Raw genomic sequence first — 22,303 nt, forward strand, 5'->3', positions numbered from 1 at the left:
GGAGCACCCCTCTTCCCATGGGTCTGGCATGTTTAGTAAGCCCTGAAGGAAGGGGGTCTCCCTGAGGCTCTTCAGTTGAGATTCAACAGCCATTGCCAAGCGTGAGCTCAAGCCCATGACTAGAGGAGGGAGACCACAAAAGGAACAGCTTCTAACTCAGTTCTGGCACCCTGAAAGCCTACTTGATGCTTCTTGCCAATTTGTTTTTTCCCTTTCTTTGCTCTAGTGAGTTATTATATGAATTTAAAACAATATAGAACCATGGGTATCATTCATTCATTTGTTCATTAATTTAACATTTATTGACCACGTATAATGTACCAAGCAGTGGATACAAAGATTAAAAAGTGGTCTCTCTTCTCAAGAAATTTACCTCATGATGGAAGAAGGTGGATAATTAGTTTCTCTCTTGTATGATTATGATTTGTGCCATCATAAGTAAGTACCAGGCTCTAAGGGAGCAGATTAGAAGGGATCAGAGATTGTTTTGCAAGAGAAGCCCTTTTGATGGCCTCTGGTGAAAAGTGTGTGATAAACAAAATGTGTACCTGTTTTCATGAACTTGTAAAACATATACTTTACCAGTTTTAATTACTATGGCCATTATAGTAGAAAATGGAATTAACATAGACAACGTAGATAGATAAGTGACCATTCAGAGGCTTCCAATGCTGTCCATTGCTATCAACCTCTTGCTCCAGAATAATTTTTTATTCTTTCTGCCAACAAGGAGCAAGGTTGACTGGCTTGAGTTTCAGATTGTCTTATTTCCCTTGTATAGTCTTTGTGGAATTAGCTGTAGTGAACACTGATGTCAGGCAGTCATAGTAGAGAGATCTGAGTAATCCACTGCATAAATCAGTTGATTTCCAATGTGTAGTGTAGGAGGGAAATACACATTTCAAAATCAACTTTGCTGAGATAGAACTTACATGTAATAAAATGCACTCATTTTATGTGTGCAGTTTAATTCATTGTGAAATTGCACACACCTGTGTAACTACCATCACAGTCATGATAGAGAACCCTTGACACCCTCAAAAGTTTTCTTATTCTCCTTTGCAGCCCCAGCCCTAGGCATCCACTGATCTGTTTTCTATTATTATAGTTTTGCCTGTCCTAGAATTTCATATAAATGAAATTAGACAATAGGTACTATTTTGTGTCTGGCTTCTTTTGCTCAGCATAGTGTTTTTGAGATTCATCCATGTTGCATGGATTATGGGTATGTTCTTTTTCATTGCTGAGTAGTGTTCCATTTTGTGAATATACCAAAATTTTTATATCCATTCACCTGTCAATGGACATTTGAGGCTTTATTTTTCCAGTTTGGGCTATTCTGAGTAAAGCTGCTGTGAACAGTCATTTACAAATATTTGTGTAGATATGTTTTCATTTCTCTCGAGTAAATATATGAGTATAATTATTGAGTCATAGTAAGTGTATGTTTAATTTTATAAGAAACTGCCAAACTGTTTGCCAAAGAGGTTGTACCATTTTAAATTCCCACCAGCAGTGAAAGTACCTACAGTTACATTGCTTAAATGACCAGCCTGACTTTATTCCAGACCTTGCAAAACTGTACCTATCTTTCTATCTAATAGAAAGATAAGACCTATAGGTATGTACTTGGAATGTAGTTCCAAGAACCTACTGCCTTGGCTCCTTTTTTTCTTATTTTGATTTGGGTTACCTCCTCTTAAGTCCAGTTTTCACATACTAACACCCTGGCCTCACGTAACACTTTGAATCTCTTGAAACATTACTATTTCTACCTCTCACATTACTAAGACAATGCTAATTCTACCTCCCACCTGGTGACTTTCTTCATTGGTCATGCGCAAGAGGATTGGGAGCTCCATTCTGGTGGGCTTTAAGCAGCCCAAGACAAGTTTTGCCCAGAATAGGACCTGATTAACAAGTCAGTAGAACACATTTGTTCCTCTGATCTAAAGGGCTAAGCATTCACTTAACTGAACTGTACCCAGGATATAGGAGAGTACTTAATTCTCTTCTAATGCCTGTTTAGCAGATCTGCAAATCTATTCATTAGTGGTAGACTTAAGGCCTGAATAAGTATGTGGGTATATACACATACCCTCACATCCCAATCTGCATTTGTATTCACTGCATTGGGAGTCTATGTTTTGTGTATTCATGCATAAAGTGCCTAGTTTAGTGTCATACAACCTCTGGGCACTCAATAAGTATTAATTGAATTGAAATAATGGCATCCCTTATAAATATTCATAAGCAAATAAAACTGTCTAAATATATGAAATATGAAGTACTCTTCTAGAAATATTTGAGTTAAAATAATTAAAAACTGGTGTAGTGATTTTATTATGTGACAATATAGGTATTGCAGGAGCTATTCACTAGTTGTAGACATAGTATACTGGGGGAAATATGTATGTATATTTTATATATATATTTTAATAAATTTTTTTTTCTTTTTTACTATAGCCTGTGTCTTATGAGCTAACAAGAATTAGCTAGCTAGATGGATGGATGAAATCCATTTGTGTCAGAAATTTTTGAAGCCTTTATATAGCTAATCGTACTTAGGAAGCACCTTCTAATCAAATAGACTAAAGTGTAGGTGACCTGGTAGAGCCTCAACCTGGCCTTCTACCACTGGGGAAAGAACAGAATTCTCTTTAGTGCTTAGCTGTTCCTCAACTTAAATACTAGAACTGCTTAGCTGGTTAGTTGACATGCTTTGTTTTTGAATATATGGGATTCAAGTCACTTTAGAAGGCAAGCATTGTCAGTCTGTCTCTGAAATGTGAAACTTACACTGTGCTTTCTTGTTGATTTCAAAAGTATGATGTGTGGTTGGTTACATACCATCTTTTGGAGTTGGTTAATCTGTAGAGAGGTGAGAGCACCATGTACCCAATGTTAAGCGGCATATCTTAGCTACTCAACCCACCAAAAATGTGTTTCAAGAAATAACATTTGTGAAGAAAAGTCCCTCTAGGCAGCTGATCTGACTTTTTCCCCCTGTCTTTTAACTCCCCATGCCATCCTCTTTTTTCCTGCAGATCATGTTTCAGGCATACGGAGACAAACAGGGACCATTACATGGAATGTTAATCAACACTCCATATGTGACCAAAGACCTGCTTCAATCAAAGAGGTTCCAGGCACAGTCCTTAGGGACAACATACATATATGATATCCCAGAGATGTTTCGGCAGGTAAAGGTGGCTAACGGTGGGGGAGATCTGACATGTGCCAAAGAGGCAAGATTTTTCCTGAATTTTCATCAGATGCAGCTTAGACTGGAATAGGGCGCTTCCAAAAGGCAGGAAATATCTCGACACTGTTCTCACTTCTATCTCTTTTGGGATTGTGACTGCCAACTCAGATGTTGGGTGGTTCTTTATGAATTAACAGGAAGAATGGTGAGAATAGAGGCCTCTGTTGAGTAGAAAAGAGTAAACTGAGACCACATGCCTGCGATGGTAGTTTACGATGACCGGTGTAAGGAGTTACATTTAGGTGTCTATTTCCAAAGCCTATATTCAAATCAAAAAGAGATTTGAAACTCGAGTTCTCGTTTTCCTATTTTCCAAGATAACCCAGGTCTCTAACTGATAACCTAGGTTAATATGATGAGAATCAATGTATAACATATACAAATAGATATAGAGTTCATGGTACACAGTTTAAATTATCAGTTCTTTTGTGGGAGATTTATTATAGCTGAATAAAAACTAGTGTATCGAAAGAATACTGAATTTGTCCTTAAAAAAATCTGTGAACATAGGATTTTTCCAAGTCTCCTAGTCAAAAATACCATTGTTACCACATTTGAATTTTAATAAAGTAATACATGCGGTCTTAGTAAATAGTCTTTCTGTACTTCCTGTATTATTCAGAAATACAAGAGATTTCCTTTATGTAACCATTTGTTTACAAGGTCTCTCCCTTGAAACATAGCTGCCTTCGTTCAGTATTACCGGCGTTGTTAGCCTAGAAGTTGAGTGTTGATTCTGTTCCCCAGTGCCAGTGCCATAAAGAGAAATCACATCCTATATAATTCTTCCTATAGAATGGACATAAACACAGTGATTTGGACTTGTAAGTATGAAGGAGTCATATTGGTTTGAAATGTTGCTTTGAGGCAAGCCGAGAAACAACTAAACTAGTTCCCACTTCATGCAGCAATATTTTTGGTAACATGAAGTTGGGAGTGGAAATTGAAATCGTTTTAAAATGATAGGTGTGTCTCTCTGTTTTCTCAAATTTGAGCAGACTTGATTTGCACATTTACAGTCATACACCTCTAGTGAGCTAATTCCCGTGTATGGGCCTGTAGCTTTGAAAAGATATTAGAAAGAGGATGCTTCCCCTGAACCTCTAGTAGAAACTCTATTCTTGTGTTCTTGGGTTTACTTTGTATTAGCTGAGTGTCATGTCACTTTCCTGGTTCTTCTTCTGTAGCCAAGTTTCTCTAGGATTTCTCTTTTTTAAAGAGGGACCGGTTCATTCTGATTCATGATCACTCAGTAGTTTGATGTTGTTGGAAAAGTGCCTGATTTTTGGCATGTAAAAAACATTATGTTAAAGACAATTACAAATCTATTTCAACTGAGAATGAGAGCTCTAGAATTTGGTCTAACGTTTAGACACTCAGCAGAACATTTGGAAAAGAAAGAGCAAAACTAGACTGACGATATTTTAATATTTATTTTGTTCATGTTGAAATGCTAATTGTTACTGATTAGTCAAACTTTTCTCCTCCTTTAGTCCCTGATCAAACTCTGGGAGTCTATGTCCACTCAAGCATTCCTTCCATCACCCCCTCTGCCTTCAGACATGCTGACGTACACTGAGCTTGTGTTGGATGATCAAGGTCAACTGGTCCACATGAACAGGCTTCCAGGAGGAAATGAGGCAAGTAGTTGCGTTCCCCTCTCCCCTTTCTTATCTTTGTGCCCACTAGTACCAGCTTTCCATGGGGCTGGTCATTAAATAGTATTAAGATCTGAGTGGCATAGGCAGCATAGTAGTCCTATTGGTAGAAATAGTAGTCCTGTTGGTAGAATTCTTTAGCCAGAGAACATTGACTGGATAGCAAGGAATTATCAGTAGTTTTTTAAGTGTGATAATGGTATTACATGTTTTTAAAATGCTATTACAATTTTGCTTTTTAAAAAAGTATTATTTTCTGTTAGAGATACATACTAAAATAGTTATAGATAAAATGATCTAATCTCTAGGATTTGCTTCAGAATAATGAGGGGGTGTGAATGTGGGAGTACAGGTGAAACAGGATTGAACATGAGTTGTTAACTGAAGCAAGGTGATAGATACATAGGACTAGATTATTTTCTCTATTTTTGTATATGTTTGAAATTTTGAGAGTTTTCTATAATAAAAGCATTTAGAATGTTTCTTGATGTTTTTCCTTATTTGGATACTTACTTTGCATACTGGTGTACAATTTTTGATATGTTTTTTCGTGCTCAGGTAATTTCATCTGGTACTGTCGTGAGCATGGTAAATATTTTCTTCTTAAAGGGGCCCAATCAGAACCAGGGGTTTAAACATAAAAGGAGGTAACAGAGAACCCGTGTCTGATAGTTATCCAGGAGTGCCTTTTCTAGCTTTGGATTCCTTTCTCCTGTAGTACACTGTTAATGATGTACAGTCGTATTCTGCCCTATACCCCACATCCTCCTCAGTGCACTGAGATTCTTCCTGAGTCTAACTATGCTTCTAATGTACAGTTATAACAACAGTGATAACAACAGTAATAAGCCTAAAATGAGATATGTTTTTATTTTAACCTTAGATGTAATCCCTAGATAAATCTCGTTCCTTAGAAGGAGTAATCTCTATCTGAGTGTTCACCATAAACAGACTGGGTAGACCTTTGGGGATAAATGCAATTTTTTCCCATTTTACGCAGTATCTTTTTCAAAAACATTTCCTATATGTACAAGGTACGTGGTTGTTCAGCAGGTACACCAGTGGCTGCCAAAAGTAGATGGTTTGGTATTAAGATGGATGCAAGCATTGGACGCGATGGAGAGTATCAGACTTGTAGGAGTTCTTCTAATCTAGTAGCAAAGGCGAGAGGCTGGGGAGAAAGGATGCGTAGAATGTTGACGAGAGTAGGTGTCTGTATACTCATTAACACACAAAGTTGCGGCAGAGGTTTATGCCACTGTGTGTAGCATCTACTTAGTGAACCCCTCAGCAGCAAAGAAAAGCTTCATTGTGCTAGACTTAAATTCTGATTCATTGAACAGTGGAGTCTTCAGGAGTGGAAGGCACCCTTGTGAACAGGGGACTGCGAGAAAAACGCTTTTAACTAATGTAATTAAAACACAAAATGAGATTTTTGGCCACGTGAAAGCTAGCTGCAGTGCTGTGTGAAACCTCTTGCCATGATCTTTCTGTCCTGCTTTCTCTCTGCTCTCATTCTGTTTGAGCGAATGGAGACTGGGGGAATAGTGAAGTCCCAGAGGGACAGAGCTCTGTTCTTGCTGAAATTACAAGCACAGAGCTGCCTGGGCATGAACATGTAGTGTTTACTCTGCCAGTATGAATACAAATAGTCTTATTATACGGGACTCTGTACCCAAAGACCACACACACACACACACACACACACACACACACACACACACACGCACACACACGAATAAAAAAAAAAATTAAACGTTTTTTTTAACCCTTTTGAGACCCAACAAACCTTGGTGCAAAAGGATGTCTTAAACAGCAGCATAGGACTAGGGCTATGAGTAGTAGCGTCAATACAGGGACCACATGTTTTCCTTTGCCCAATGCTTTAATAATAATCTTGAAATCTAGAAATCTAATAGTATTTGAAATTTTTTTTGCTTTTCGTCAGTTCTTACTTTCTTCTTGTCCTCCTCTTTTCCCTCCTTAGTTGCCTGTTTTCTTTGTTCTCTTTTCCTTTCCTTCAAATGGTTGACTAGGATTGAAGCTGAGTGTCAGCTTGCTGTTTCTGAGTCTTTGAGCTCAGGAGGAGTGAGACTGTTTTCTTTTGTGAGCACTTAGTGACTAATGCCCGGCGTGGCTGGTGAAGTCAGTCAGTGGCCGTAGCTAGATTATAGGGTCCTGCACAACAGGAATGAGGTTGGGGTATTAGTATCCAACTCGGTTACCAAGAGCTTGAACGTACAATGAAGCATGTCCACTGAGTGACTGACCAATCTAAAGATGGAGTTTCAGCAGTCAGAACTCTGAGGGACAGCTGTGCCTAAGAGATGACGAGGTGTCAGGAGGATGTATTTCCTCGTGCTGAGCCCAGTTTTATCAAGGCAAGTTGACTTTCAGCAATTGCCGTTTAATTTTCTTTGGCCAAAGAGACAAGTTTGTCATGAGCTTGGCACTCTACATATTACCCCAAGAATGATGTGAGGGGAAGGAAAAGAGCTCATGTTGATGAGATTGGGAGCAAATCAGTCCTATCCCAAAGAGAATGGGCATCTAACGGAGCCTTGAGAAATAGTTTTATTAGAAAAAGGAATATAAGATTGACCTGTTAATGTTCTGAGAGCCAAGGCTCAATGTAAATGCGTCAGTGCCACGTAGCCATTAAATCATCATAATGTGGTGTTCTCCAAAGGTGACAGCTCCACCAGGTCATCATGGTGGGTGATATTGCATTACCTTGAAGGATTGGAGTTTCTGGGTTTCAAAGCTAGCACATGGATATAAGGAATACAGGTAAAACAAGAGATTCCTGCAGAGTTTCCCCGTGAATTGAGATGCTTCTCCCCGTAATCAAAGGCAGAAAGCCTGCACTTATCATACCATCGGCTGTGTGGGTAACCAGTCTTTCTTCCCGATTTTTTTTCCAGGACAGTAAATAGGTAAAAAGGTGACGGGACCAGGACTTGGAACAGTTCAGTTCCATTTAGTTTTAGGTAACTTGTTTGCCATTTGAGGAAGAATATTGGCTGTTTCAGCAGAGATGTGACCTGCATTTTGAACATTGTGGCCGAGTTAAAAGCAGGCAAAAGAGAGCTTTTCTGATGTGATGTTAGCTACTCTCTCCTTTCTATTTTCCTAGTTGTCCCTTCCCCACTGAGAGAGATGTAACTGAAGGAATGCCACCTTATGCGTGATGAAAGGTATAGGAGAACACATTTTTCTCATTGTCAGATTTGAATGGCATTGCATTTAGTATGAATTTAGAGTAGGAATAAAAAAGATGTACACCAAATCTGTGAACTGCACTCCTTGCAAATAGCTCCAAAGATAAGTTGTCTAGGATTTTTTTTTTTTAATCGTTTCAAGTAAAGATGAAAATTGAGGAAAATGTGATTGCAACGTAGACTAAACTGATTTCATGCTCCTGTGATGGGCACTGTATGTAAGTACACAGCTAGATGAATGTATGCTGTTGAGCCTGGATAGAGAAGAAGCGCAGCTAACCAACAGTTCTACTTTCACCGCTTCTCAATTTGGGGGGAATTGTTTTCATTTTCCTGCCAGTTCGCTAACCTGTTTTGATCATTTGGTGGAAGCTGTAATTGTAGGTGGGAACACTTTGAGTAACAGTTCACAATCCAATGTAGCTGCTTTTCGCACCAAATCCTGTTATTAAAAGGCTCAGGCTAAGATCAAGCCAACGTCTGTAACCGACTTGACGGAGAACAACTTAACTTTGCCTGGTAGGACAAAGAAAGCACTGGCCTTCTTGAGACTGTGTTCTTATATATTCTGAAATGTTATTAGCATTCTTTTATTATATTTCCTTTAACTGCTCTGTGAACTAGATGATGAATCTCCAAATTGGGCAATGCTGAAAGATACGATAGACGGGCACCTTTTATAGCAAAATTAGTGTGGATAGAAATGAGGACCCTGTTTTCCTTACTGTTTCAGAACATGGGCTTTTTAACAATATGAATCTATCCATTCCCTCTCATTGCTCCTGTCGTAATGAAAATCTGCGATGAGAAGATGCTGTGTCTAGAAGCAGATATGATAATTAGGTTTAGGATGTGTACTCCAAAAAGGATTGGTAGTTAGAGACTGGAATTCTTGCATGGCATTACGTTTTTTCCTTAAAATTTTTCTGAGAGTTAAGTATGTTCCAGATTGAATGCAATTTGATGGTCACCTCCACACACACTGCCAGGCTTAAAATTGTAGTGGCTCCAAGACTTCGTTTTTTAAGATGGGCACTAGGTGTCAGGGTTTTTCCTTCTCAGCAGCCTAGCCTTCAGATAAGCCTCTTGAATTGCCCTGTTTGGTGAGGCAAATCCAGCAGTATCCTTCCCTTTTTTTTCAGTTGGTATGGTAGGCTTTGCCTAGTGTTCCCACAATGTGCAATTGCTCTCTTAACCCTTTGGGTGGAGATCTGTTGAATCTTACATCATGATTGCACATTTTTACAGGAAACATTTTTTAGAAAGAGAATGATCGAGGAGGGAAATAAGTAGTATAAATTAAAGTTCGAAGGCTAGCTGCCATTATGACTGGTATCTTGGTTTCAGTCCTGCTTTATGTTCTGGGGGATGAAATGGTGGGGATTAAGAATTCAGTTCTAGAACTGTTCAGCCTTGCCTGTATTTAACTGTCGTCTAATTGTTGGCAAGGTACTGTTGTCCAGTTCCACGAAGGTGTAACTATCTCTTTAACTTTTTTTATTATAAAATATTTCAAACTTACAGAAAAATATGGAGTGATATGACAAATATCCCTGCATCTATTGACTAGCTTAAATAAATCTTACCATTTTGACACTGCGTCTCACTTACTTTTGCTATAATCCTTTGAAATCTCTAATTTGAGTATAAAAACAAAAATAAAATTTAGGAGTTGGATAGGGAAAGGAGGTTGGTAAGCTTATGTAAGCCTGAAAGATTGGAAGAAATTAATTAGTAGATCTATTTTGACAGTTCTTAGGCTGGACCTCTTAACCCAAAGGACCTCTTATTTTAGAAAAACCACCATAACCCTCTGTCTTAATTCACTTGGTTGACATTTTCCATACTCTCAAAGGAATTGCTTGGGCTCTCCTGGACTTACATTCTAGTGCCATCCATGATGCTTTGAAACTGACTGGAGAGAGCGTTTGTGGGCTTGAGTTGAGTAAGGAAAGGGTTGACCATTTCTCATGCGAACAAAACCCAAATATTTTTCTAGTTTAACATTAGCCTTTTGCCTATTGTTTTACTCGATTTAACCTCAGAATAGCTCCATGAATGGGAAGCTAATTTAGATGTATTTTACTGTGCTTTTGTTTCATTCTTTTGAAATCAGTTTACCTTTTCATGCTGGGTGTGGAAATTGAGTCCATATCAGTCTTTTAGATGTGTGTTGGAAAAGAGGCATATTTGTATTGTAGCATGCTGAAGGTGAGCTCTGAAATAGACCCAAGAAAAGCAGATCTGAAAAACAGGATCATGGTCTGTGCACTGACTGTTCAAGTTATAAAAAGAGACTAATGGTCCTTGCCACCAATCTGTCCCTGAAGATGGGAGAATGTTTCTAAGTGCTTTGAGATCCTCGGCAGAAAAGTATCACATTCCACTGATTATATATAAACATTCATAATTTGCACTTACCTTATTTTTCATCAAGGACTTTAAAAAACCAATTTTGAATCTTTTTAGCCTAGCAAGATAGGAATTTCAAGTACAGAAAAAGACGTATTACGGAATACATGGTAAGATCGTTTTATTTAAAATTATTGTGCACTTTTCTTCTTTTAGCCTCATTCTTAGTGAGTGTGTTTGGCTACAAGTCTTTGTCTGAAATGCTCTTCAGAACCAAAGTTGAGTCCCTCATCAGAAAAATATTGAGGCTACTTTTGAAAGCTAGGTCTTTCTGCCGTGGAATTACTTCTAATGAATTCCTAACACTGTTCTTCTGGGATGTATATATTTTTCTTCAAATTCCTTCTTAATGTCTGTTATTGGAGCTGGAGAGTTCTCATCGGGTCGATTAGTTGATTTTGACTTATTTCATTAGTAGCAAACCAAGGCCCAATGAGCTTGACTGACCTTGAAAATCCTAATGCATCCCTTGGCCAACCAAAGCAGCACTTGCGGAGGGCTCCTCAGTGCCTTTCAAAAGTAAGTCCTTAGAGTTAGCCTTTAAACAAAAGGATGAACTTGCCAGCATTTTCATACATCTTAATTTTTAAGATTTTACAGAAAAAGGGTGTGATATAGTACCCTATGTCAAGAAATTTTACAGCTCCAACAAGAGGCAATAATGAACATCAGGACAGCAACAGATGACACCAGAGGATGAAGTGTAGCGTGGAGCATCAGAGTTCAACATTCGTTTACATGATTAATGGGGGAGGCTTTCTGAACTGTGGTAGGCCAGCTTGGTTAATTTCCCTATCAACCAGTCACTCCGGCACCCCATTTCTCAAATACCACTGGCTTGTATGTGCTCCATTGCATGTGTTTTTAAAAATTGGTATGTTTATTAAAGCATTGTGTGTACATGTGTAAAATTACTGTGGTTTCAAGCATATAAATAGTACAGGAAGAAACAATTCCCCTGTTTAAAATTATTATTTCTAATCTTTGGTAACATTTTCAAAGAATTACCTTTGGGAAGAAAAGTTTTTGCTCTAAAAATGATATTTTTCTTATCCTTTTATCGCTTTTTAGAAGGGTTGAGGTAAGTTTGTTCAGCCATTTTTGAATTATCCAAGCATGAAAAAAAGACTTTTTCAGCTGTTAAGAAAATTGTTTTCAGCTCCTTTATGTGCTCACATGACACTAGGCAATGGAATATGATATCCAGAAGATAATACAACATGGAAGGCGTTGACATTTTTTCAGCATGTTTTTTCTGAATGGCACAAATTAAGTCAAATATTGCATTGCCTTATGGTTTAAAAATATACCTTTTAAGACCTATACAGTATTTTCTAATATTTCATGATGTATTTTTTTTTCCCCACGAGGTTCTAATATAAGTTAAAATTGTAATTATTTTTTGATGGTATCTAATTAAAAGTGAAGTATTCCATCCAACATACAAAAGGAAGGGGGAAAGGTAGCATTTTGTTATCTGTCTGAAAAGGAACTCAAGTTCATATTTCTTCTCTCTGGATCTTAGTTTTTTCATCTTCATGATGCAGATGCTGCCTGGGTCTGTTTCGGCTCTAACGTTCTAGGATTCTTTATATTTCTGCCCCAGAGCCTTGTCGGATAGTCATCTTCCCAGCATTAGCAGTAGTAGCACAATAGCTACTGGAGGCTTTGCCAGAAACACTCAACTTTTAGACTTTCAGCATGGAAAATAAATAAAGCTTCGACATCTCAACCACAGTCTAACCTGTGTTTAGGTCCATGTAGAAAGATATTATTACCGATGAACTCAAAGTGTGGAGATATAAGAAAGGCAGCTGTGGCAAAGATACTCCCTTTCTACTTCCCACGGCATAGCTAGACTTGAATGCTTCTTACATCCTTGACAACAAATTCCTGTCCTGTTGTGCCCCTTAGCTTTCCCTTCAGATTTCTTTATTGAGCTTAAATATTGTTGTTTTACTTTGTGGTAGCAGCAGCTTTGGAAAGAGCAGGTGTATACATGTGCATATGTACACTTGTACCTTCTATTCACACTGATAGTACAATTAATGTTGATGTCAATTTTGGTGTTAATTTGGGGTCATGATTAGTGTTGACACTTTGTGTCAGACTAATGGCATTTATGGGCGTCATCAGAATAAATGTTAATATTATCATGTTTTTATTATCTGTTATAGTAACATTAAACCAAGGTCCTCCCAGGAGAAAAAATACACATATGAATAGATAGATAATGCCTTTCTGTATCACTGGTGTTACTCAGCGAGAAAATGACATCTCAGGGCAGAATCCTAATCACTGTTTGGAGCATCAGAAATAATGATCACCTCTGATCGGAGGTTGTGAATAATTCATTCGGTTTGATTTTCACGTCCTGTCCAGTGATACTTTTCAAACCAAATGTGTTTCTACAGGAAAATAATGGTCCCACTTCTTATGGAAATACTGTAGCACAAATCATTTTACCCACATAAAAACAGTTAAATAAGACTGTTCTCTTCTGCTTGCCTTCTCCGCCCCATCCCCTCCTCCCTTGCTTGCGCGTGTTTATTCCAGGATCAGACTGTGGCCAAAGAAATATCTTCTTCCTTAGAACTTGTATAAGGAAAACAAATGTTTATTTCTGCTGATCCTTAACTTATTCACGGTAACTCTTTTGGACCTCTTCCCTTTCTCACTTTAAGGTAATTAGTTTAGGTGGATAATCCTACACCTAAGAAGCCTGCTAATTGGAATGCTCTGTTATCAAAAATAATCTGAAATTAGATATTTTAAAAACTGATTTATGGCTATGTTAATGAAACTGTAATTGGCGGTAAGTCCCTAGAACCACTTGGTTAGTCCATGCCTCTCTCAGCAAGACAATGGCCAGGGAAGAAGTCAGTGGCACTGCCAGGGACCAAAAGCCCGAGTCTGACACTCGTTAGACCATAAACCCAGCCACTCTGACAAGCCCCTTTCAGGCTACATGTTCTCACTTTGTTGCTTCCTTAGCCCTTTAGTCGTCCTTAGCCCTTAGTCCTGGAGTGTCATTTTCACTAGGTTTTATTGCATAGAAACGTTGGAGGGAGAGAGAAGCTGAAACAAGAGGATCCGGTGATGGAATTTCCTTCGGTTGTTATTTTTAAGTTAACATACAGGGCAGCTTGGCTTAGGTGAAGTCAGTGAATGTCATATTCCTAATCACATTGTCACACTTGTGTATGCTTTTATATAGTGATTGCAGAATTTTCAATATAAAACCTCCATTGTGTGTATAATATAGATAGACCCCATATAAAGTAATTTGACTGAAAAACTTACGGTGTCCTAATTAAATGGGAGGAAAATATGACTGTCTTCTGAAGTAATGACCCAATCCTCTGAGACAAAGCTATTCTTAGATAGAATATTTTGAACCATTTCTCCTGAATGTTGTGACCCCCTTTTCTTTTTCTAAATCTAACAAGGGCAGAGGAAAGCGTTTTTCAAACTAGTTTTCATCATCAGACAAAGTACTTTGCATTCAGAAACCATTTCCAGTATCAAATTCAATTTTGTCAGGTGATTAGTTGAGTTTGGTAGAGAATAATTTAAAAACACAAAGCTGGCAATGGCCGTGGTGCTTCTGCACTGGAGGAGAGCAGTTGCTGTTCTCGAGCTGCAAGCCCTCTTTCAGTGACTGGGTATAGTGGATTATTGTGTTACATGTCTTTGCAGCTGTTACAGACCTGCATCTGTTGACACCATGTGTTCCTACCCCAGACTGCTGGAAGAAATAGGGGAGCGGGTGAATTGATATCTTGCCTGCCTGTCAGTGCAAATGTCCTTTTATGTACATGTTTGTAAAGCTCTTTAGCCCCCTTCAAGATGAAAGGCTCTGTATAAATATAAGCTTTTGATTTTAGTACATGTTTGGAGTACATGTGGTACAGTCCTAAATATGTATTTAGCTGATAGGCACTGTTCTTGTCTATTGTACAAATATTGACTTTAAAAGTATGAATATGTATTTAACTATCAGACCAGAAAAACACTGAGGCAATACTTCTAAGGTAGAGATATTAATATTGTATAAACCTATATATACATATGTTTACATTATACCACATCATTGCAGAGCATTTCTTTTTAAAAAAGGAAAGGATAGCCCCAACAGACTAAGACAGTTCTTGAGACTCTTCTCCCTTTAAGGTGAGTCTTGATTTTAAGTTTTCATATGTTTATTCCTCTCTTTAAATTTTATATAAATGTGATCTGTTGTAGTATAACTAAAACTTAGAGTCAGTTCCTCTAAAACATGAGAAATACGTTGGGTTGGTGAGATTTTTTTTTTCCTCCTTAAAATTTTTTTTTTCACTGTGAAAATGTTCAAATGTGCACTAGAGATAATAATATAAGCTCCCATGTACCTGTTACCCAGTGAAGAAGTATTCGGTAGTTTTTTCTCCCTTTTTATTTATTTATTTTTTAATTTTTTTTTGTGGTACGCGGGCCTCTCACTGTTGTGGCCTCTCCCGTTGCGGAGCACAGGCTCCGGACGCGCAGGCTCAGCCATGGCTCACGGGCCCAGCCGCTCCGCGGCATGTGGGATCTTCCCAGACCGGGGCACGAACCCGTGTCCCCTGTATCGGCAGGCAGACTCTCAACCACTGCGCCACCAGGGAAGCCCTCCCTTTTTAATTTATAAAATTTTTAAGTTATGAAGGCATAAACACATTAAAGAAATTTGGAAAATGGGGAAAAAATTCACAGTCCCATCATCCTAAATAATTATCATCCCATTTTGCTATGTTTCTTTATTTCCCTTCCCCCCAGCCCCCAACAAGCTTTTAGATAGAGATAGTGTGTGTGTGCATGTGTGCGTGTGTTGTAACACTTACTGTAAGATTTAACATGTATTTAGTCTTCACAGCAGACTTAATACAATAGGTTATTATTACCCCATTTTACTGATGAGGAAACTCAGGCATATAGAGGTTACTAACTTACCTAAGGTTGTGTGGCTAGAAAACTGACTGAACCTCTATTCTGTCAGAGTCAGATTACATTAGATTCAGATTTGTAGAATATAGTTTCTGAGTCTGTGCCCTTGACTACCACACCGTTTTGCCTCTCAGAGTTATTATGGTATGCATGCAATTTTGTTATCCTGCTTCTTTAAATTTAGCATTACATCATGGGTATTTTAAAATACTGTTCATAGTCTTCATAGCCACCATTTTATAAGGCTGAACAGAACACTAACAATGACATCACTAGTCAATATATTCCCTCTAAAAAAGTTTTTATCATGACATTTATTTTTTCAGCTTTTTATCTTAAAATAATGTTAGATTTACAGAAGAGTTACAAAAATCATACAGAGTTCCCATTTAACCTCCATTAACCTTCACCCAGCTTCCCCTAACATTATTCCGTTATATAACCATGTTATAATTATAAAAACTAAGAAATTAACATTGGTATAATACCATACTGTTAAATAAAATACAGACTTTGTTTTGGATTTCACCAATATTTCTACTAATGACCTTTTTCTGCTCCAGGATCCAATCCAGGGTACCACATTGCCTTTAGGTGTCAACGACATTTATGTTTGTGTTATAATTGATGTTCATGTTTCCATATCGTTTCAGCTAAGTGCAGTGGCAGTAGTCTGGAACATACTTCCTTAATTTCTCTAGTAAATGAAATTATGTGAATCATACTTTAAAGAATAAATCATTCACACTCGGTATAGGACAAGTTACTTAAGTCCTCTGTGCCTTGGTTTTCTCGTGGCAATAATAACAGCTGTTTTTAAAATTAATAATAATAATAGCTACTATTGGAGGACTTTTATATGCCAGGCTCTGTACTAATTTAATGTGGTGTTCCTCTCAACAATCCCTCCGGAAAGATATTGTTATCCCCATTGTATAACTGGAAAAATTGAGGTTAAGGTTAAGGTTAAGTGACTTGTCCAAGGCTATACAGCTCATATAAAGCTGAAATTTGAACCAAGACAGGCAGATTTTCCAGCTTAACCTCCTAACTATTATCAGTATTTATTAACATTTATAGTACAGTACAGCATGTTATAAGTGTGCGATTAATGGTAGCTATTATTCTTATTATTTTTTTAAAATAAACTATTTTAATGATATTTAGTACTGTTATTCTGTGATCCCTAGAGATAAGTCATGCACGATGTTCTAAGCCTTTGGTGTTGACTATTTTCCACGTATCATTTAAAAAACGAAATGACTGTGGAACCAGCAAGGATTTATTACTCCCATATTATGTGTAGAAATGTGCAGGAGTCCTGCTGTGCACTGGGATAGATGATATGATGGTTCAAGCTGCCAGCTAAACGCTGTCCTAGGCCACATGTGGTTAATTATCAAATGAATTCTCTGTATGAAGGTCTTAGTAGGTGATCAGAAGAAAGGAGTCACTTTAGACGAGGGGAAGCTTTTCTGAGGAAATGGAATTTGAATGCACCTTTATGGAACGGGTGAGATTTGGATAGGTTGAGAGGAGAGACAAAGGCAAACTTTGTATGTTAGAGTTAATAGAATAGATTACTGCTTCTAATAGTTTTTCATCAATCCCGTAGGTAATATTTTCTTAATTTTGTATGTGGGGACATTGAAGCTCGATAAAGTTAAGTGACTTTCCCAAGGTCACACAGTTAATAAGTGGTAGGGCTTAGATGTGGATCCAAGTTTGTTTGACTCCCAAGCCCATGTTCACCATTATGTATCCCGTCATTTGATTAGCAGTAAAATCTAATTTTTAATATAAATTGAGCAACAGATTCTTCCTTAGAGATTTATCCATTGTGCTTATTCAAAACTTAATCTCTTCCAATGAGGAATCTCACTGTACCAAGACTCACACAACACCCTCCATTCTGTACTGGTACTTTTTAAGTGGGGAGGGGGACAGTTGATAAGGGACACATTTTAGAAAGACATTAAGAGTAGTGTGTTCTTGGTGCTGCTGTGTTGACACCTAATTAGAAGTCAAGGGACTTCGCTGGTGACACAGTGGTTAAGGATCCGCCTGCCAATGCAGGGACATGGGTTCGAGCCCTGGTCCGGGAAGATCCCACATGCCACGGAGCAACTAAGCCCATGCATCACGACTACTGAGCCTGCACTCTAGAGCCCACGAGCCACAACTACTGAAGCCCATGCGTCTAGAGCCTGTGCTCCGCAACAAGAGAAGCCACCGCAATGAGAAGCCTGCTTACCGCAAGAGTAGCCCCCGCTCACTGCAACTAGAGAAAGCCTGCGCACAGCAACGAAGACCGATCGCAGACAAAAATAAATTCATTAATTAATTTTTTTAAAAGTACTACTAATAATTAGCAGTCAATATTGCAAGCATAATGACCTGGCCAATTGCTGAACTGACTGCCCAAGTGACACAGAGTCCCCAGGTAATAGCAAAAGATAAGAGTGTTATTTGCTTGCCCAGTGCCACATAGACACAGTGTTTGCATTCGCATGCAAATGCTAAAGTAGATTCTTCTGGGCTTGTACCTAAGCTACTCTGGCCTAGGTGGCTAAAGTTAATATGTCATAAAATTTGGTGTAGAGCCCAATCTTCCTAACTACAAGTGCATTTAGAGGAAATAGCTTTTCCTTCCTGAAAAACAAAAGAGATGCTGGATTAGAGGGCCACGTGAGAAGGCAGTTAAAATATTTTTCCCCACGTGGGCACCATATTGATCAGCTTCTTAAAAACTATGACCGAAATTATCCTGATATTTGGAGTTTCTTTGCGCTGTTTTTTGGATGATCTGTTTCTTCTTCCTTTTCTCTGTCTTTAATGAGCAGATAGAGTAATACTGCCTTACCTCAGAAGGTGACTGGATGTTTTTTCTATGTATTATATCGATTTTGATTTGTATTTGGCCAGTGGTATATATTAAATAGCTTATATTTATCTGTAGGTGTTTCATATATATATATTTCTTAATGCTGAGAATCACAAATAGCTGTGTGGAAAGCTTCAACCAGCCTGATTACAGTGGATGTGCAATTGGATTGAGAAATGTGTACTCAGAGCTTATGATCACTGGCCCGGTTGAGTCTGGGTGATGCATGTGGCTTTCCAGGGATGCTGCTATTTACATCTGTTCATGGCCCTTCTTGATGGCTGGCTCCGCAATGAGGTGATATGCAGCAGCCCAGGGATGAGGGACCAAGGCTGCAGATGTGGCTGGGCTCCATTAGGCAGGACCAGGAATGCTCGTCTGGTAGGCTTTGTGTTTGGGGGCGAGTGGTGGCGGTGGGAAGCGGGGGAGACAGAAAGAAACAGGAAAAAAAAAAAGAATGGAAAGCATTACTTATCTAGGTATAGGGAAACAGACAGGCAGACGTGAAAAACTGCAGCCGTTAACTGGGGAATGAGTGAGTAGAAAAGAAAGGGCACTAGCGAACAAACAAGTAGAAGGAGTGACTAGTTCTCATATAGAAGGGGATTAAAAGAGGAGAGGGCTGTGAGGGTTTGGGAAGAGACATGTCACCCCTGCCTATTAAGTCAGTATCATTTATTTGTGTGGCTGGCCAGATGCTACTGAAGAGTGCGCAGAGATTTATATATATCATAGTGCAGCAAGAGGTTGGTTACTTGCATCCTTTGGTTTTCTAGTGTTGGGAGAAATCAGCAAGAGATGGTCACAAGGATGCAGTGTTGAGCTACAGCAAATTCTTGCAGAAATGGAAGATACCTGAAGCAAGCCTGTAAAGAATGTTGCTATTATCTGTCAAATATTAGAGGACAATAAAAGGACCCAGGGTTGTAAAAGTTGTATAGTCCATGAGAGGTAGTCCTCTTTCTGTTCTCCTGTGTGTTAAAGATTTCTTGGAAAGAATCTCACAAGCGATATCTTAGTAGGTAGGGTAGTAAGGTAGGGCATCCCGGATTTAATTCCCAGTGCCCCAGTATTCTTCCACACATAGCCTGAGTGCATTTAGACTTTGGTTTTTCCATCTTCTTCGAACAGACCCAAAGAAGAAATTGAGACAACTGTGAAATACATATACAGTAAACCAGCTATTCTCAACATAATCTTAGAGAAGTATGCTAGAATATTTGTTCTAGTTTCCCGCAGGGAGCTGGGCTCTTTAGCAATGCATATCTTTACCTGCAGGTTGTGTCTACGTGCAGTCTGGTATCTTCAAGTAACCTGAAAAATAATTCTGCATGTAAGAAGCTTGTATTTATTTGTTTGTTTGTTTATGCCTTTGCAGATTGGCATGGTAGCTTGGAAAATGACCCTTAAAAGTCCAGAATATCCAGAAGGCCGAGATATCATTGTTATTGGCAATGATATCACATACCGAATTGGGTCCTTTGGCCCCCAGGAGGATTTGCTGTTTCTCAGAGCTTCTGAGCTTGCCAGGGCAGAGGGCATCCCACGCATCTATGTAGCAGCCAACAGTGGAGCAAGAATTGGACTGGCAGAGGAAATTCGTCACATGTTTCACGTAGCCTGGGTAGATCCTGAGGATCCTTACAAGGTACAGACTAAGAAAAGATAATACTTCAAGTTACCATACGGGTGTGCGCGCGCGTGTGTGTAGAGAGGGGTAGAAGTTTATTTTGTTTTTATAAATTTATTTATTTTTGGCTGCATTGGGTCTTTGTTGCTGCGCGCGGGCTTTCTCTGGTTGTGGCGAGCAGGGGCTACTCTTCATTGTGCTGCGTGGGCTTCTCATTGTGGTGGCTTCTCTTGTTGCAGAGCACAGGTTCTAGGCACATGGGCTTCTGTAGTTGTGGCGCGTGGGCTCAGTAGTTGTGGCTCGCGGGCTTAGTTGCTCCGTGGCATGAGGGATCTTCCCGGACCAGGGCTCGAACCCATGTCCCCTGCGTTGACAGGTGGATTCTTAACCACTGCACCACCAGGGAAGCCCAAAATATATACCTTTAAATTATTCTCCTTTGGCTTCCAAGACTTATGGTCAGTCATCAGCAAAATCTCTCATATCCTCAGCTTCTTCTCTGATTGTTCTCTAATCTTGCTCTACTTGAAACCTGCCTGTCCTCTGAAGACTCTTCTTCCCCTGTAGCCCTCTTAAATGGTGACTGGTTTCTCTTTCCCTTGTACCACTGAGCCTGGAGGAAAATAGCTTCTTGCTAGTGCCTCACTGCTACTTCCAGACCCTTTTCCCTCCCTTCTCTCTGAAAACCCCTGTCTTTGAATCTCATGGCATCAGACTGTGCCGCACCATCACTGCTCCTTATTATAGTGTTCCCTACCCTTTGGCCACTCCCTCTTCTTTGCATCTTTTAGTTGCTGGCACATTGTCACTCTCTCCAGTACTACTAGTCCTGTTATCATTCTTGACGATTGCTATATATACATAGATGATTCATCCCATTGTCTAGCCTCTTGGATCCTTGACTTCCTCTCCCCCAGTGGTCCTATCCTACATCCCAGATCAGCCTCTCATTCCCCATAATGTCAACTTCAGGCATCCCTTCCTTTGCCATTTCTCTGTCCTATCTTTCCAGCTCACTCTCTTTAGTATCCCAAGTCCAGTAATCCTTTGCACTCATCAAGACCTACAACTGTTGATCCTGCCACCTTTCTTCTGCTCTTCATTCCCTCCTTACCTACTCATTTTATTCCTATCCAGCCTTAAATCCAAAGTCTACCATAGGCTAATGATCGTAATCACTACCTTTCCCATGCCTTCAATTTCTTTGCTTTTTCTCTTCATTCCGCTTACTCCGTGTCTGTACAGAAACCTTGTTTAAATCCAACTCTCTCCATCTACTCCTTTTCCCTCACCTGCATACCTGAACACTGATGGAGAAAAATACACAGTGCTGTTGACTGGTCTTTAAATTCAAGCTTACCAACCTCCTGATTGACAGTTTGACATCTCTCTCCTCAAACCTCCAACACCCTCTTCCTTCATCCTCACTCTTAGCTGATGATGTTGCTTCCCAATTCACTGAGAAAATGGAAGCAATTAGAAGAGAGCCTCCACGAGCTCCTGTATATCTGCATCTCTGCTCTTATTCTCCGCCTTCTCTCCGGTACTTTGATGAACGGTCCCTGCTTCTATCTAAGGCCAATCCCGCTATGCTTGACCCTTTTCCTTATTGCCAACTTAAGGAAGTAGATCAAAACTTCTCCCCCTTCTTTCTTACATCATCACTTTTTCCCTCTCTATTAAATATACTCCTTTTTTAGCACACAGACACTTACCCCTCCAGTCACTAACCCTACCCCATTTTTTCCTTCCCTTTACAGCAAGACTTCTTAAAAGAGTTTCTCTTCTTGCTGTTTCCAGATACTCTTCTCCCTCCCATCCCCTCTGGAACCCATATCAGTCCCCCTTGCACCCTCACCATTCCATCAGAGCTGCTTTTGTCAGGGTCGCCATTGATTCCATATTGTTAAAATCTGAATCTCACCTATTTGACATTTCAGCAGTATTCCATGTGGTTGGTTACTCCTTCATCCTTGAAATACTTTCTCCTCTTGGTTTCCAGGAACCTACAGTCTCCTTTTTACGCCCCCCCCCCCGCCCCACACCAGCCACTCTTTCTCAGTTTCCTTTGCTGCCTTTTACATCTTTAAATGTAAGAGTGTCAGGGGATGATGGAAATATTCTATATTTTGATTGTGGTGGCGATTACACACAAGTGTATACATTTGTCAGAACTCATCAAACTACAACACTTAAAACTGATGGATTTTATTGCACGTAAATTATGCTTCAGTAAAATTCATTTTAAAAGTATATGGGAATTGTTGG

At 39.2% G+C, this 22,303-nt stretch overlaps 1 protein-coding gene across 1 annotated transcript in view; it reads left to right on the forward strand.

The window, feature by feature from the left end:
• Nucleotides 1-22,303, forward strand: part of ACACA (acetyl-CoA carboxylase alpha) — a 232,670-nt gene that overhangs the window by 144,496 nt on the left and 65,871 nt on the right. The window contains 3 exon segments of the mRNA XM_082678994.1: nucleotides 3,048-3,203; nucleotides 4,759-4,905; nucleotides 19,784-20,053. Coding sequence (XP_082535120.1) covers nucleotides 3,048-3,203; nucleotides 4,759-4,905; nucleotides 19,784-20,053 — 573 coding nt within the window.

The sequence above is a fragment of the Grampus griseus genome (assembly GCF_964374135.1).
Source record: "Grampus griseus genome assembly, chromosome: 20".
In the NCBI taxonomy this organism is placed as follows: domain Eukaryota; kingdom Metazoa; phylum Chordata; class Mammalia; order Artiodactyla; family Delphinidae; genus Grampus; species Grampus griseus.